The 18,320-nt window shown below is 38.6% G+C and overlaps 2 protein-coding genes across 2 annotated transcripts in view; one reads left to right on the plus strand and one right to left on the minus strand.

Annotated features, from left to right (window-relative positions):
* The window catches only part of NLRC4 (NLR family CARD domain containing 4), a 31,666-nt gene that overhangs the window by 11,543 nt on the left and 1,803 nt on the right, over window positions 1-18,320 (plus strand). The window contains exons 6-7 of the mRNA XM_060168963.1: window positions 572-664; window positions 1,773-1,940. Of these exons, the coding sequence (XP_060024946.1) occupies window positions 572-664; window positions 1,773-1,940 (261 nt within the window). The remainder of the gene's footprint in view (window positions 1-571; window positions 665-1,772; window positions 1,941-18,320) is intronic.
* Window positions 1-18,320, minus strand: part of SLC30A6 (solute carrier family 30 member 6) — a 66,537-nt gene that overhangs the window by 8,155 nt on the left and 40,062 nt on the right. The window contains exons 16-17 of the transcript XR_009544081.1: window positions 16,690-16,859; window positions 2,502-2,709 (exon numbers count right to left, since the gene is read on the minus strand). The gene's annotated coding sequence lies outside the window, so the exon portion shown is untranslated. The remainder of the gene's footprint in view (window positions 1-2,501; window positions 2,710-16,689; window positions 16,860-18,320) is intronic.

Genomic DNA, 18,320 nt, shown 5'->3' on the forward strand with positions numbered 1-18,320 from the left:
TCGGCAGGTGGACTCTCAACCACTGTGCCACCAGGGAAGCCCCTCATCTGTCTTTTTTTAATTTCTAAGTTTTTATTATTAGTATCACCACTATGACATTAACAAAATCATCTAAACTGAGTACACAAAGAACATCTCATCTCATCTGGTTTTTGTTCCTTTGTTTTTCCTTCATGATAGGGCATTTTAGAATTGTAAGCACCCTCATAGTTTATTTAGTTCACCTTCCTTATTCTAAAGATGAAGACACTGAGGCTTAGAGAAATGGAGTGACTTTACTAAAGTGACATAAAAACTATATTCCCGGATGCTTTAGGCTTTTTGTGAACTCAGTTTTTTTAGTCAGAACTTGGAACAAGGAAATATCTGTGCACTAGTCACAGTCGTGGCAATTGGGGGTTAAACCTATCCAGATACTTTTTGAAATAAATTAATTAATCAAGTCAAATAATGGTTTGTATACTATCAACAAAGAAAACAAGGACTCAGAATTCTTCTAAGGATTTTTAAAAATGCATTTATAGTTCCCTGAAAGTCTTGTTGTTTTGGATTAAAAAAATTTTTTTTGCAGCTCAGAATCTTCACAACTTGGCCAAACTGAGCATTCTTGATTTATCTGAAAATCATCTGGAAAAGGATGGAAATGAAGCTCTTCATGAACTAAGTAAGAATGACAATTTAGGGACTTCCCTGGTAGTCCAGTGGCTAAGACTCTGCACTTGCACTGCAGGGGGCGGTGCAGATTCAATTCCTGGTCAGGGAACTAAGATCCCACATGCAGCACTGTGTGGCCAAAAAAAAACAAAACGAATTGACAACTTAGCCAAAATCCAATACTCAAATAGTCATCATTATCAGGTACTCAAATAGTCTTTTATCCACATATGCCTTACTAGATGGACCTTAAGTAAGTCATTTAGCCCTTCCTTAAACTGCCCTTGAGGAATACAGGCCCATGGTTTTTGAGTTACCAGTTTTCCCATACTCACTGCACCTGAGACTCCCACCTGCTTGTCTCCTTCTAGTGAGCTAGTGTCTGAGAGTGATATTCAAGACATATCTGCTTAAGTTACTGATAAGATTTTTTTTTAATTAATTTATTTTTGGCTGTGTTGGGTCTTCGTTGCTGTGCGTGGGCTTTCTCTAGCTGCAGCGAATGGGGGCCACGCTTTGTTGTGGTGTGCGGGCTTCTCACTGCAGTGGCTTTTCTTGTTGCGGAGCACAGGCTTCAGTAGTTGTAGCACGTGGGCTCAGCAGTTGTGGTTCACGAGCTCTAGAGCACAGGCTCAGTAGTTGTGGAGCACAGGCCCAGCTGCTCCACGGCATGTGGGATCCTCCCGGACCAGGGCTTGAACCTGCGTCCCCTGCACCAGCAGGAGGATTCTTAACCACTGCGCCACCAAGGGAAGTCCCAGTGATAAGATTTTTAAGGTGTGATAATGCTACTGTGATTATGTTAGAATTAAAAAACCTGATACTTAACTGTCTGAGATTTGCTTCAAAATAATATAGAAGGGAAGGAATTTGATGACGATGAAGCAAGGTTGTCCATGATTCAGAGTTTGTTGAAAGTTGGCTTATTAGTACATATAATTTCATTATACTGTTCTGTATGTTTGTATATTCTTGAACACTTCCCGTAAAAATATTAACAAAAATCCCAAGTAGATCCTTATTGCACATTGAGCAGCCTGCAGAGATAAAAATCATTCCTTCTCCCACATCAATTTTGAGATGGATCCAATTCCTGAACTGCTCTCTGGTTCTTCAAGTTGACAGGCTGCACATCTTGGAACAGCTAAATGTGCTGATGCTGCCCTGGTGCAGTGATGAACGAGTCAGCTTGGACAGGCTGCTGGAGCAACTGAAGGGGGCCCCACAGCTCATCAAGCTTGGGCTGAGAAACTGGAGACTCACAGATGCAGAGGTTAGAATTCTAGGTAGGTATACGCACGGAACCAAGAGAAAAGAAGTTAGCCCTCACAAAGTTCTTCAGTTGGCTTGCTCTATTTAGTTAGTTAGCATCTTTATTTATTTATTTGCCTCCTCTTTTTTATATAAATATATTGAAAGAGGGTTCATACATGTTAAGGAGTAAAATGATTGAAAACACTGGCCTGCCTTCAGGTTTTTAAGCATTTCACCTAACAATGTTAAAAGGAAAAACATTCACGTTATCTGACAAGGTGTATTGTGTTAGGAATTGCTCTTCTAGTCTTAACTGTCTGAAATTCAGCAATGCCCTTCCAATCTTGGGAAATATTTTTACGTCACTTGTTGGGTATTCAAAACATGTAAAGGTAAGTGCAACTTTATGTAAATGGGGTCATGGAATATCTTTAAGTAGCTGTGATATAACAAACAGAGATACATAAATGACTGAAGACAATAGTTTCAGGCAGTTGATGAAGGGTCTGAACGCTCTCTGTATTAGTTATCAATGTCTGTGTAAGATTACCCCAAAACTTAGTGGCTTAAAACAACTATAAACATTATCTCACGTTTTGGTGGGTCAGGAATTTGGAAGCAGCTTAGCTGGGTGGTTCTGGCTTAGGCTGTCATGACTGGGACTGCTGGAGACCTGCTTCCAAGGTGGCTCCTCATTTGGTTGGCAGGTTAATGCTGGCTGTTGGCTGGAGGCCTTAGTTTCTCATGCCTGGACCTCTCCATAGACTGCTTGCATGTCCTCATAACATGGCAGCTCACTTCCTCCAGAGCAAGAAATCCAAGGGAGAACCAATTAGAAGTTGCAGTATCTTTTATGACCTAGCCTTGGAAGACCATTTCTGGTCACCACTGCTGTGTCCTATGGGTTACCCAGGTCAGCCCAATCCACTGTGGGAGGGGACAACACAGAGGAGTGCATACTAGGAGATGAGAATTATTGGAGCCAACTTGAAGGCAGACTACCATATTACCTGAGGCAAAGGACTAGTGAAAACAGCCTTGACAGCCTTCATTTCTCTCATGGATTTTCTAGAATATATTCGTAGTATATATAACATAAAACTTACCATTTTAACCATTTTTAAGTCTACAGTTTTGTGGCATTCACATTCTTATGCAACCACCATCACCAACCATCTCCAGAACTTTTTCATTCTCCCTGGCTGAAACTCTACCCATTAAAGACTAACACCCCTCTTAAAAACGTTCTCTCTTAGAGATACGTATGTCTTTAAGTCCTTACGCTGCCCAAAGGGTTTTTTTTTTAACATCTTTATTGGAGTATAATTGCTTTACAATGGTGTATTAGTCTCTGCTTTATAACAAAGTGAATCAGCTATACATACACATATATCCCCATATCTCCTTCTTGTGTCTCCCTCCCACCCTCCCTATCCCACCCCTCTAGGTGGTCACAAAGCACTGAGCTGATCTCCCTGTGTTATGCAGCTTCTTCCCACTTGCTACCCATTTTACATTTGGTAGTGTATATATGTCCATGCCACTCTCTCACTTTGTCCCAGCTTACCCCTTCCCCCTCCCCGGGTCCTCAGGTCCATTCTCTATGTCTGCGTCTTTATTCCTCTCCTGCCCACAGGTTCTTTGGAACCTTTTTTTTTTCTTTTCAGATTCCATATATATATGCTAGCATACAGTATCTGATTTCTCTTTCTGACTTACTTCACTCTGTATGACAGTCTCTAGGTCCATCAACCTCACTACAAATAACTCAATTTTGCTTCCTTTTATGGCTGAGTAATATTCCATTGTATATATGTGCCACATCTCCTTTATGCATTCATCTGTCCATGGACACTTAGGTTGCTTCCATGTCCTGGCTATTGTAAATAGAGCTGCAATGAAAATTGTGGTACATGACTCTTTGAATTACGGTTTTATCAGGGGATATGCCCAGTAGCAGGATTGCGGTTGTATGGTAGTTCTATTTTTAATTTTTTAAGGAAACTCCATACTGTTCTCCATAGTGGCTGTATCAATTTACATTCCCACCCACAGTGCAAGAGGGTTTCCTTTTCTCCACACCCTCTCCAGCATTTATTGTTTCTAGATATTTTGATGATGGCCATTCTGACTCGTGTGAGATGATACCTCATTCTAGTTTTGATTTGCATTTCTCTAATGATTAGTGATGTTGAGCATCCTTTCATGTATTTGTTGGCAATCTGTATATCTTCTTTGAAGAGAGGTCTATTTAGGTCCTCTGCCCATATTTGGATTGGGTTGTTTGTTTTTTTGATATTGAGCTGCATGAGCTTCTTGTAAATTTTGGAGATTAATCCTTCGTCCGTTGCTTCATTTGCAAATATTTTCTCCCATTCTGAGCGTCGTCTCTTCATCTTGTTTATGGCTTCCTTTGCTGTACGAAAGCTTTTAAGTTTCATTAGGTCCCATGTGTTTATTTTTGTTTTTATTTCCATTTCTCTAGGAGGTGGGTCAAAAAGGATCTTGCTGTGGTTTATGTCATAGTGTGTTCTGCCTATGTTTTCCTCTAAGAGTTTGATAGATTCTGGCCTTACATTTAGGTCTTTAATCCATTTTGAATTTATTTTTGTGTATGGTGTTAGGGAGTGTTCTAATTTCATTCTTTTACATGTAGCAGTCCAGTTTTCCCAGCACCACTTATTGAAAAGGCTGTATTCTCTCCATTGTATATTCTTGCCTCCTTTATCAAAAATAAGGTGACCATATGTGCATGGCTTTATCTCTGGGCTTCCTATCCTGTTCCATTGATCTATATTTCTGTTTCAGTGCCAGTATCATATTGACTTGATTACTGTAGTTTTGTAGTATAGTCTGAAGTCAAGGAGCCTGATTCCTCCAGCTCCATTTTTCTTTCTCAAGATTGCTTTGGCTATTTGGGGTCATTTGTGTTTCCATAAAAATTATGAATTTTTTTGTCCTAGTTCTGTGAAAAATGCCAGTTGTAGTTTGATAGGGATTGCATTGAATCTGTAGACTGCTTTGGGTAGTAGAGTCATTTTCACAATGTTGATTCTTCCAATCCAAGAACATGGTATATCTCTCCATCTGTTTGTATCACCTTTAATTTCTTTCAACAGTGTCTTATAGTTTTCTGCATACAGGTCTTTTGTCTCCTTAGGTAGGTTTATTCCTAGGTATTTTATTCTTTTTGTTGCAATGGTTAATGGGAGTGTTTCCTTAATTTCTCTTTCAGATTTTTGATCATTAGTGTATAGGAATGCCAGAGATTTCTGTGCATTAAGTTTGTATCCTGCTACTTTACCAGATACATTGATTAGCTCTAGTAGTTTTCTGGTAGCATCTTTAGGATTCTCTATGTATAATATCATGTCATCTGCAAACAGTGACAGCTTTACTTCTTCTTTTCTGATTTGGATTCCTTTTACTTCTTCGTCTTCTCTGACTGCTGTGACTAAAACTTCCAAAACTGTGTTGAATAATAGTGGTGAGAGTGGACAACCTTGTCTTGTTCCTGATCTTAGAGGAAATGGTTTGTTTTTCACCAGTGACAAAAATGTTGGCTGTGGGTTTCTCAGATATGGCCTTTATAATGTTGAGGTAAGTTCCCTCTATGCCTACTTTCTGGAGGGTTTTTATCACAAATGGGTGTTGAATTTTGTCGAAAGCTTTTTCTGCATCTATTCAGAAGATCATATAGTTTTTCTCCTTCAATTTGTTAATATGGTTTATCACACCGATTGGTGTGTATATAGAAGAATTCTTGCATTCCTGGGATAAGCCCCACTTGATCATGGTATATGATACTTTTAATGTGCTGTTGGACTCTGTTTGCTAGTATTTTGTTTGCTAGGATTTTTGCATCTATGTTCATCAGTGATATTGGCCTGTAGTTTTCTTTGTGACATCTTTGTCCGGTTTTGGTATCAGGGTGATGGTGGCCTCGTAGAATGAGTTTGGGAGTGTTCCTCCCTCTGCTATACTTTGGAAGAGTTTGAGAGAGATAGGTGTTAGCTATTCTCTAAATGTTTGACAGAATTCGCCTGTGAAGCCATCTGGTCCGGGCCTTTGTTTGTTGGAAGATTTTTAGTCACAGTCTCAATTTCAGTGCTTGTGATTGGTCTGTTTATACTTTCTATTTTTTCCTGGTTCAGTCTCAGAATGTTGTGCTTTTATAAGAATTTGTCCATTTCTTCCAGGTTGTCCACTTTATTGGCATATAGTTGCTTGTAGTAATCTCTCATGATCCTTTGTATTTCTGCAGTGTCAGCTGTTACTTCTCCTTTTTCATTTCTAATTCTATTGATTTAAGTCTTCTGCCTTTTTTTTCTTGATGAGTCTAGCTAATGGTTATTCAATTTTGTTTATCTTCTCAAAGAACCAGCTTTTAGTTTTATGGATCTTTGCTATCGTTTCCTTCATTTCTTTTTCATTTATTTCTGATCTGATCTTTATGATTTCTTTCTTTCTGCAAACTTTGGGGTTTTTTTGTTCTTCATTCTCTAATTGCTTTAGCTGTAAGGTTAGGTTGTTTGAGATGTTTTTTGTTTCTTGAAGTAGGATTGTATTGCTATAAACTTCCCTCTTAGAACTGCTTTTGCTGCATCCCATAGGTTTGGGTTGTCGTGTTTTCATTGCCATTTGTCTCTAAGTATTTTTTGATTTCCTCTTTGATTTCTTCAGTGATACCTTGGTTGTTAAGCAGTGTATTATTTAGCCTCCACATGTTTGTATTTTTTACAGATTTTTTTCCAGTAATTGATATCTAGTCTCAGCATTGTGGTTGGAAAAGATACTTGATATGATTTCAATTTTCTTAAATTTACCAAAGCTTGACTTGTGACCCAAGATATGATCTATCCTGGAGGATGTTCCATAAGCACTTGAGAAGAAAGTGTATTCTGTTGTTTTTGGATGGAATGGCCTATAAATGTCAACTAAGTCCATCTTATTTAATGTATCATTTAAAGCTTGTGTTTCCTTATTTATTTTCATTTTGGATGATCATTTTGGATGATCACCAAGATTTGGATGATCTTGGTGAAAGTGGGGTGTTGAAGTCCCCTACTATGATTGTGTTACTGTCAATTTCCCCTTTTATGGCTGTTAGCTTTTGCCTTATGTATTGATGTGCTCCTACGTTGGGTGAATAAATATTTACAATCATTATATCTTTTTCTTGGATTGATCCCTTGATCATTATGTAGTGTCCTTTTTCTCTTGTAATAGTCTTTATTTTAAAGTCTATCTTGTCTGATATGAGACTTGCTACTCCAGCTTTCTTTTGATTTCCCTTTGCATGGAATATCTTTTTCTAACCCCTCACTTTCAGTCTGTACGTGTCCCTAGGTCTGAAGTGGGTCTCTTGTAGACAGCATATATACGGGTCTTGTTTTTGTATCCATTCAGTTAGTCTATGTCTTTTGGTGGGAGCATTTAATCCATTTACATTTAAGCTAATTATCCATATGTATGCTCCCATTACCATTTTCGTAATTGTTTTGGGTTTGTTATTGTAGGTCTTTTCCTTCCCTTGTGTTTCCTGACCAGAGAAGTTCCTTTAGCATTTGTTGTAAAGCTGGTTTGGTGGTGGTGAATTTTCTTAGCTTTTGCTTGTCTGTAAAGGTTTTAATTTCTCCATGAAATCTGAATGAGATGCTTGCTGGGTAATCTTGGTTGTAGGTTTTTCTCCTTCATCACTTTAAATATGTCTTGCCACTCCCTTCTGGCTTGCAGAGTTTCTGCTGAAAGATCAGCTGTTAACCTTATGGGGATTCCCTTGTATGTTATTTGTTGTTTTTCCCTTGCTGATTTTAATATTTTTTCTTTGTATTTAATTTTTGATAATTTGATTAATATGTGTATTGGTGTGTTTCTCCTTGGATTTATCCTGTACGGGTCTCTCTGCGCTTCCTGGACTTGATTATTTCCTTTCCCATATAAGTTTTCAACTATAATCTCTTCAAATATTTTCTCAGTTCCTTTCTTTTCCTCTTCCTCTGGGACCCCTATAATTCGAATGTTGGTGCGTTTAATGTTGTTCCAGAAGTCTCTAAGACTGTCCTCAATTCTTTTCATTCTTTTTTCTTTATTCTGCTGTGCAGAAGTTATTTCCACTATTTTATCTTCCAGGTCACGTATCCGCTCTGCCTCAGTTATTCTGCTATTGATTCCTTCTAGAGAATTTTTAATTTCATGGATTGTGTTGTTCATCATTGTTTGTTGCTGTTTAGTTCTTCTATGTCCTTGTTAAACGTTTCTTGTATTTTCTCCATTCTGTTTCTAAGATTTTGAATCATCTTTAGTATCATTCCTCTGAATTCTTTTTCAGGTAGACTGCCTATTTCCTCTTCATTTTTTTGGTCTGGTGGGTTTTTACCTTGCTCCTTCATCTGCTGTTTCTGTGTCTTCTCATTTTCCTTAGCTTACTGTGTTTGGGGTCTCCTTTTCACAGGCTGCAGGTACATAGTTCCTGTTGTTTTTGGTGTCTGTCCCCAGTGGCTAAAGTTGGTTCAGTGGGTTGTGTAGGCTTCCTGGTGTAGGGGACTGGTGTCTGTGTTCTGGTGGATGAGGCTGGATCTTGTCTTTCTGGTGGGCAGGACTGTGTCTGCAGGTGTGTTTTGGGGTGTCTGTGACCTTGTTATGATTTTAGGCAGCCTCTCTGCTAATGGGTAGGGCTGTGTTCCTGTCTTGCTGGTTGTTTGGCATGGGGCGTCCAGCATTGTAGCTTGCTGGTTGTTGAGTGGAGCTGGGTCTTGGCGTTGAGATGGAGATCTCTGGGAGAGCTTTTGCCATTTGATATTACATGGAGCTGGGAGGTCTCTGGTGGACGAATGTCCTGAACTCAGATCTCGCACCTCAGAGGCACAGGCCTGACAGCTGACTGGAGCCCCAAGACCCTGTCAGCCACATGGCTGCTGGTCTTGCAGAGTCTCCTGGAGAGGCCTGCCCAATGGTTTTGCCTTTCTTAGTGGTGCTCCAAGTTATGGATCTTTCCTTCCCTTAATTTCTAACTCTACTTCCACCTCCTCTACCCCCTCACTTTCCTTAACCCACCAAATCATATCATCTTGGCTGTCATTCTTTCAGGCTTCCCTGCCATTCCAGTTGATGTTGGAAGCAGGTGCCTTCTGTGACAGACTAATTAGTTAGCTAATAATCCCTCTCAGGTAACCTCATACCTAAAGCAAGTTGGAAAGGATATGTCTTTTCTTCAAGGAGGCTGTTGGGGAGTGTGTAGAATTAGAATTACAGGTGGGGGAGGCATTTTTAGGTAAAGACCTTTTACCATCTTTGAAATCTTTAAGTAGGTAGTTGCTTAATTTGCCCACTTCTGAGGCTGGCCATCGAGACCAGAGAAGGAGATGGTGTGTTTATTAAGAACTAAGCTAGGCAGTGATTTGCCATTTTACTTTAATAGCCTAGTGGCTAACCGCTTCCATATGTAAATGAGAAATTTAAACAGAAGACAGCTGACTCTTGGAAATTTAGCTGTTATGATGTACCCCAAAATGCAAGTGAAAAAATGACTAAATGAACACTCAATAGTAGTCGCTAATTTGTTCTCAAAGTGTTTTTAAAAAGAATTTGTGGAATTATCATTATATATCTAATAAAACCTAACATTATTATCCCTGTTTTATAAAGAAACAGGGACATCAGAAGGTTCTCATACTGAAGCAGGGAGAGGGTTAGAGACAGAAGAGTTGATGAAAGGAGGGAGAGAGTGTAGGTGCTGGCATGGCTCCCCTCCAGCCATTTCCTCCACCTCCCAGAGGTATAAAAAGCAGTCTACTTGGGCTTGAGGCATAAGCTGAAGAGTGAAAGCCAAGCATTCTCTGCCTTTGGTCTCTAGCCAGGTGATAAGACTGCTATCTGTCAGGCCCCTCTAGAGGCTCTATCATTATGAAGTGGTTAGGTGCATTTGTTTTGGAGTCAGACAGACCTGCCCATCCCTTCTGCTTGATAGAGGTATGGTCTGCAGCAACGTGAAGTCTCTGAGCCTCAGTTTGCTCATCTGTCAAATGGGGAAAATTATGATGTCTACCATATGAGAGGTTATTGTGCTAATCCGTAATTGAGCTAATGCATATTAAGTAAGAAGTTCAACACTGACCCACTGTATATGCTCAATAAATGGTACCATGATCATTATCCTCTGGCGGGCTTCAAGGGGAACCAGATGCTAGGGTCATTTTCCTTTAAAAAAGATCTTCCTTGGCCTGCAAAATAAAATATAGCCCGCTCGCTTCTGATGTATAAGACCCTTTATAACAGAGTTTCAATACACCTTCCTCTCCACCTTCATCTTCTGCATGCCTCCCCACCTATGTGAGGTTCCATCCTCATGGAACTGTTGCTAGTTCCCAGAAATGCCTTTGTATACGCACTCCCTCTAGGAAGTCCTTCACCTCCTCCTATAGTCCTTTAAGACCAAGCTGACATATCTCCTTCTTGGTGAAACAGTCTCCTTATGCTCTCTCTTCTGCACCGCTACACATAACCTAGATGGTTGTTTTAAGCCTCTTGTCCTGAGTCTTCTGAACTTTTTTTGACTAGGACCCACATTTTAAAAATACATTTTATCTCATGATCCAGTACACACATACATATACATTTTTAAAGTTTCACAGAAAGTAATTATCTTTTGCTATGTGTGATACATTCTGTTATTTTCTATTCTTACTATCTATCCAATTTCACTTAAAACAAATGCTGATTGCAATCCATTAAATTCATCTCATGTTCCTCTAAAGGAGGGGATACCCTGAAGCTTAAGAAAAAGCACTTATCCAAAAAAGGAACCCTGTTTCACTGTTGGTAGGAATGTAAGTTGGTGCAGCCACTATGGAAAACGGTATGGAGGTTCCTTTAAAAACTAAAAATAGAGTTACCATATGATCCAGCAATCCTAGTCCTGGGCATATATCCTGAGAAAACTCTAATTCAAAAAGATACATGCACCCCAGTGTTCAGAGCACTATTTACAAAAGCCAAGACATGGAAACAACCTAAATGTTCATTGACAGATGAACGCATAAAGATGTGGTGCATATATACAATGGAATATTACTTAGCCATAAAAAGCATGAAATAATGCCATTTGCAGCAACATGGATGGATCTAGAGATGATCATATTAAGTGAAGTAAGTCAGAGAAAGACAAATATCATATGATATCACTTATATGTGGAATCTAAAAAAATGATGCAAATACTTATTTACAGAATAGAAATAGACTCACAAACATAGAAAACAATCTTATGGTTACCAAAGGGGACAGCGGGGACAGGGGGAGAATTTGGGATTAACATATACACACTACTATACATAAAATAGATGGGCAAGAAGGACCTACTGTACAACACAGGGAACTATATTCAATATCTTGTAATAACATATAATGTTAAATAATCTGAGAAAGAAAAAATATACATACATATATATATATAGAACAATCACTTTGGTGTACACCTGAAACTAACACAACATTGTAAATTAACTATACTTCAATTTTAAAAATGGTTATTAAAAAAAACCCCACTGCTCTAATCCATATCCTGGATCCAGGGCTTCTGTTTCCATGGTCATTTCTGGCTCTGCATTTCTGCTCTTGTGTGACTCTAGATCTGTGTAATCTTGCCTCCTGCAGTGATTCCTTTCCCTATCCTCCAAGTCAGGGGTCCCCAACCCCCGGGCCTGCAGACCAGTACTGGTCCTTGGCCTGTTAGGAACTGGGCCGCACAGCAGGAGGCGAGGGGCGGGCTAGTGAGCAAAGCTTCATCCACCGCTCCCCATTACCGCCTGAGCCATCTCCACCCACCAACCCACACCCACTCCCCTGTCCGTGGAAAAATTGTCTTCCACAAAACCAGTCCCTGATGCCATAAAGGTTGGGGACCGCTGCTCCAAGTGACTCAGATCGGTAGAACAGTCACTTATCCTTAATTTCTACTGGAAGGCCCCAGTATAATTATAGATGTAGCAGATTTACTGAATGCTTATAAGTAATTGGGAAGGGTGGGATTACATGATAGTTCTGAATAGCAGATTAAATTTAATATTGGCACTTCCCCATTCCCAATGAGATGCAAGAACATTTCTGCCAATTCAGGCTCTAGTTGCCTGTCAACTGCCCTGTCTTCCTCCATCCCCATCTCTTACAGACCCCAGCAATCCAAAACAAACAAACAAACAAAAAATCCCTCCATGTTATTATGATGAGTAATTCAATTATATCTAGCACCCTAAGCCCAAGCTCAGTTCAGGACCTTCCTTCACATAGCCAAAGACATATTAATGTGCTCTATAAACAACAGGCTTCAGTTCCAGGTCTCTCCTCTACCTCTCCACCACTGGGCTCTATAAACATCAAAGAGAAGAAAAGATTTATTTCCTCCATAATATGAATCATGTTAAAAGGCAGATGAAGCCAGAATTAGGGTTCATTTTGTTTTTGTACTTTTTAAATTGAAGTATAACATACTTCAATTTATATTGAAGTATGTTATAAATCCTAAGTAGATAGTACAAGGAATTTTCATAAGGTTCACATACCCATGTAACTAGTACCCAGATCAAGAAACAGAAGATTGTCAGCTTTATAGCTCCCTTCTCCCAAGGGTAACTGCTATCCGGACTTCTAACATCATAGATTGGTCTTGACTGTTTTTGAATTTTATATAAATGGAATCATGTAGTATGTATTCTTTTGTGTTTTCTTTGGTTGAACATCATGTGTGTGAAATTCATCCATATTATTATGTGTAGTCATGGTTCATTCATTCTCATTGTTGTAAAATCTTCTACTGTGTGAACATACCTCAACTGATTTTCCCATTCTACTGTTGATAATTTGAGTAACTTTTAGTTTTTGAATATTGTGAATAGTGCTGCTATGAACAACCTTGTATATATCTTTGGGTGAACAAATGGCCACATTTCTGCTTGGTATCTATGTAGGAGTGGGTTTGGATTACAGGTAAAGATTATAGGTAAGAATATGTTCAGCTTTAGTACACGTCAGTCTTCCAATGTTCTTATATTCAATTCAGGTTTTAAAAAACAGTGGTTTTCATTATTATATACAGGAATTTATTTTTATTAGAGCACTTACCATTTGAATTTAGAGAATGTATTCGTATGTCTGTCTGCCCCACTAAACTGTGAGGTCTTTGAGAACAGGCCCAGGCCATTAGACTTGCTATTGAGTATATATCCCAAACTCAATAAATATTTGTTGTATGAATGAACAAATTAACTTACAGCACTTCCGCAATTTGCCATGAAATATAGGCTAGCTTGGGTTCTTAGAAACCCAATTATAGTAAATGCTATTTTCTTATATATAAAATCAACCAAAAATTCTAAAATACACTTGTATGATTTCACAACCTCTTTACTATATCTGAACCAACCAATTGTTCAAGCCTCTAGCATAAGTTTCCTGGCTCTGGTCCATAACACCTCTCCTGGATCAGACCTGGCTTTGGGATTCCCATCCCCATTTAGTGATGGTATATGTGATGGATGAGATGCAATATGCCTTGAGATGGGATAAGAAAATGCAGACTGGTAATAAGAGATGGGGAGTCTAATGAAATAAGGGCTACATAGGAAGAAGTAAGGAGGAAATATGTCATAGGAAGTATTTAATGAGATACAGGGTAGGGGAGATGCACTGGAGACATAGGGAGTATTTTCAGAAAAGTACCTTTTTACCAAAGGTTTTAGACACCTCCTGGTCCTAACTGAAACCTGGTTCTCCCCTACAGCTCTCTTTAGTCACTTTTTATTTTCTTGACTTTTATGCCTCTCAGAGTTCAAAGGCAAGGTCAGGTTCTCCTTGATTCTCATTCTGCCCTTCTAGTCCACTCCTTCTCCAACCTCATTAAGGATTCCTACTCCCATGAAGCTTAGGCCATTTAACTGGACTATGGTTTGTCCTTTGTTATTGCTATGAATTCTGAACTTCTTGTCACCTTTTCTTATTCACTGAAGCCTTTGGCAACTGTCTTACAGAATTCCTCACCCTCTAACTCTGGTCATCCACCTAGAAGACTTCACTCCTTTTGTGAAGCTACTCAGGCAACACTCAGGAACCTCCTCTTTGGTCCTTCTCTTCCATTCTCCTTCACCCATCTGTGAGCATGGAATTATCAGATTATGATAATTCCACTTAAAATTGTTCTACCTCTGAGATATTAAATTCAGATAATCCATTCTCAAACAACAACCTTCTAAATTTCCATCCTGGTTACTCAATGACTCATCACCAGTTCATTTTACTTCATTGGGACTTCCAGTCTGTTGAGTTCACTACTATCTACTTACTGAATAGTCCCTGTCTATCTCGACTTCCCTTCCTACTTAGTTTAAATTCCACCCTTCATCCTGCAAACATTCTTGTCACAATAGCTGAAACTCTCATGGCCCACAGTATTACAAGTCAATGTAGGCAATGACAGTTAGTGATGGATGTGTGTGATAGATGCAATAGTGAAATGAAGAAAGTATAATGAGAGGTGGAGTCTCTAAATAAAGAAAGACTACTTAATGAGATGCAGGGAGAAAATGAGATGTGGCGGAAAGGTATGAAATTAGATATAGTGTATTTGCTGGCAAAACTGAAAACCTGGATTGTCCTTAATTTTCCACTTTTTCTGTACCTACACTCAGGTTACTGGGGAAAATCACACAATTTGGCAGATAGGTACACTACAAGTTTATAGTGACAAGTTTCAACAAAAATATTTAGAGCAAATGGTAAGAAAGCATTATATAATGAAACTTGTGGTATGCAGCAAAAGCAGGGCTTGAATAAAATTCTCATCTTCTTAAATACTTATATTAGAAAAGGCTGGAAAATTAGTAAGTTTCTAATTTAAGAAGCCAGAAAAACAGAGTAAACCCCAATACAATAAACACAAGAGTATAAATCAATGAAATAGAAAACAAAAATACAATTAAAAAAGATTAGTAAAGCTTAAAGTTGGTTCTTTAAAAAGAGTAACAAAATAGATAAAAATTAAGCAAGACTGATCAAGAAAAAACAGAGCAACACAAATAATTTCATTAATCAAAATGGAGACATAAGCACATGTATGTTTGTAGTGGCTTACTCATATCACATATCTGATAAGGGACTACTATCTAGAATATATAAAGAACTCTTACAACTCATTGATAAAAAGACAACTCAATGTTTAGAAAAGGCAAAGGATCTGAATAGGCATTTCTCCAAAGAAGATACATAAATGGCTAATAAGCATCAGAAAAGATGCTCAACATCATTAGCCATCAGGGAAATGCAAATCAAAGCCACAGTGAAATGCCTCTTGCAACCCACTAGGACAGTTATAATAAAACAGGTAATAAGTGTTGACAAGGACATAAGAGAAATTGGAAACATTCAATTTTCGAGTAGGAAAACATTCTGGCACCTCTTCAAAAGGTTAAACATAGAGTTACCAATTGCACCCTGAGGTACCCAAGAGAAAATGAAAATATATGTCCATACAAAAACTTGTACAGCAATGTTCATAGCATGTTTGGACAACCCAAATGTCCATCACTACTGAATGGATAAACAAAATGTGATATATCCATATAATAGAGTATTATTCAGCCATAAAAAGAATGAAGTATTAGAATACACTATAACATGGATGAACCTTGAAAATATCATACTAAGTGAAAGAAACCAGTCACAAAAGACCACATTATGGTATGACTCCATTTATATGAAATGTCCAAAATAGGCAAATCTATAGTAACAGAAAGTAGATTAATGGTTGCCAATGTCGGGGGTAGGGTGGGAATGAATGCTAGTGACTGTGGAGTTTATTCTTGGGGATGATTAACATGTCCTGGAATTATATAGTAGTGTACAACTTTGTGAATATACTAAAACCCACTACAGTTACACTTTAAAAGGGTGAATTTTATGGTATGTGTATTATATCTCCCCCAAAAGTCCATAAAAGTATATCCTAAGCAATGTATTTTTTAGACATAGAGTGCTTGTCAAAACCACATTTTTAAAAATACAAAAGAATGATAAACTCTACATCAGAATAGTAGTTTCTTTGGGTCAGAAGGTGGCAGATGTGTACAATAGGGGGAACTAGTAGATCCTAGTTTTTACCCATGTTCTTATTCTCAGGCCAAGTGACAGATTCATGAGTGAACAGGTGAAATTAGTGACCTATCCAATTCTGAATACATGAGGTCCATTAAAACACAATCTCTCAACATTTCCTGGCAATCTTACTGTGCCTCTGTATGCAGCACTCTCTAAATAAACAATTTCAAACTTTATTCTCCTTAATCCACCAGTCTTCCACTATTTCACAGTGGATTTGATTCTTTTTTCCCTCTCTCCTCCTGTTACATTATAGTAGGTCTCTCCCCTCCTATCTAAGGGCAGTCTCTGTGCTCTAGCTGTGCTTCAGATCCCAGCCCTGCCCTCATTCCTGTTCAAGGACATCATTTCACCAATTATGCCCCTCTTTACTGACTCTATCAGTTTTTTTTTTCATTATCTATCAGTTTTTAAAGATGCTCAAATCTCTCTCATTTTAAATAAAACTCTTCCTGACTCCTATCTTCCTACTATGGCTATCTATCAACCCCTGTCTTTCCCTTCGAGGCAAAAATTTATGTACCCTCAGTACATCTCCACTTCCGGATCATCCTCTGCTTCCTACTCATTCCAGCTGATTCTCTACACGCCTGCATGTGTCTTAATTCAATGGAAAATTTCCGAAGTGTTTCACTTACCTGTGTAAAAGTTGACACTGAGCACTCCCCCTCCTTTTTGAAATGTGCTCTTGACTTCCATGCTACCTTGGTTACTTCTCCGTGTCCTTTGCAATGGCAATTCCTCTACATAGATATTAAATGCTCCAAATTTCTCTTAAAACTTGGTCCTAGGTTCTCTGCTCTTCTTCCTTAGAGATTACATTTAATCTTAAAGCTTTAAGTGCCATTTTAAAATTCTGACTCCCAAAATTTTGTTTCTAGCCCATCAGCAATCTGGGACTATCAGAAAGAAATCATCGCTAGCTCAGGGATCTATTTCACCTGTTTTAACTTAACCCTTTTTTAGACGACATAGTTTGATTTAAATGTTTGAGGCGGAACTCTCTTATCCAGCATGTTCTCAAAAAGACAGCCATCACATCTGAACTCCATTATCCAGTTTGTTCTCAAAAAAAAACAAAAAACAAAAAAAGCCCACCACAGACCATACTCATGTTCTAGCTCAGTGGTAAATCCTGGGCCAAATCATTCTGCCACATGGATCCTGATAATTTTCCAAGTGCTCTTTCTTGTTTTCTAATTGTATTCTTTTAAAAAAATAGCATCTTATTTTTGTTGTGTTAGACGCAGTAACTTTTTAGGGTCTCTGAAAAAAACTAGGTTTTTGATGTTAGTTTTTCCTGTTCCCTATGTTGCCTCATTTTTGTTTGGCTTTTAGTCAAAGGAACAGCCTTCCTTGTTGGCGGCTGTTCTCAATTGTCTGGTATTCCTATACTGTTCTCTTCTCATTTTAGAGTGAGGCACAAGTTGATAGGAAGCTCTGTGCACCTGAGGGAGGGGGTTAGGTTCACTGTGGGTGATGAGGAAAGAAAAATAGACTCTTCCTTTGTGGAGCCTTTCCTTGGAGGCAATTCAATACTACCTGAGAAGGATCCTTACTCCTGAAGCATGTAAGCCCAATTGCTACTGCTCTGGAAACAAAGTGGAGTTGCAAAGCCTATTGCCTTTGTGTGCTCCCAGGGCACCCTGACCTACCACAGCACCTAACACCCATCTAATTACTTTTTTTAAAATTTATTTATTTTTATTGAAGTATAGTTGATTTACAATGTTGTGCCAGTAATTACTTTATAATGTATGTTTTCGCACTATATTATAAGCCCAATGAGACAGAGACCATGTATGTCCTTTTACATATCCCCAGCACCTAGCACAATCCGGGGTACACAGTAGGCACTCAAAAATATTTGCTGAATAAATAAATGGTAAGAGCTCTGGGTCAGGGGAACTACAGGGTGGTCTCTGGCAACACTAGAGTTTTGTTTAGGATTAAGGGACCTTCAAGGATCAGAATCCTTCTACCCAGAGGATTTGAGATTCTGCCTGAAATTTGGATCGAGCCACTTGTGTTCTCCACAGCCCACGTATAGCCTACAGCTCTAAATGTCACAGATTCCTCTTTTCTCAGTAGTTTGCTCCTCTGCAGACTAAATGAACAAAATGCATGCCCTTGATTATGGATTATATTGCTTGTTCTTGGTTCTTTTGCTTGCGCATATTCTAGTAATTATGCAAGAAGCTCTCTTATTCTTTAAGCTTGGCAGACAGCCTGTATAAAGAGCTTACCCTCTGAGGATGGAATGGGCTTG

Source organism: Lagenorhynchus albirostris, chromosome 13 (genome assembly GCF_949774975.1).
Source record: "Lagenorhynchus albirostris chromosome 13, mLagAlb1.1, whole genome shotgun sequence".
In the NCBI taxonomy this organism is placed as follows: Eukaryota; Metazoa; Chordata; class Mammalia; order Artiodactyla; family Delphinidae; genus Lagenorhynchus; species Lagenorhynchus albirostris.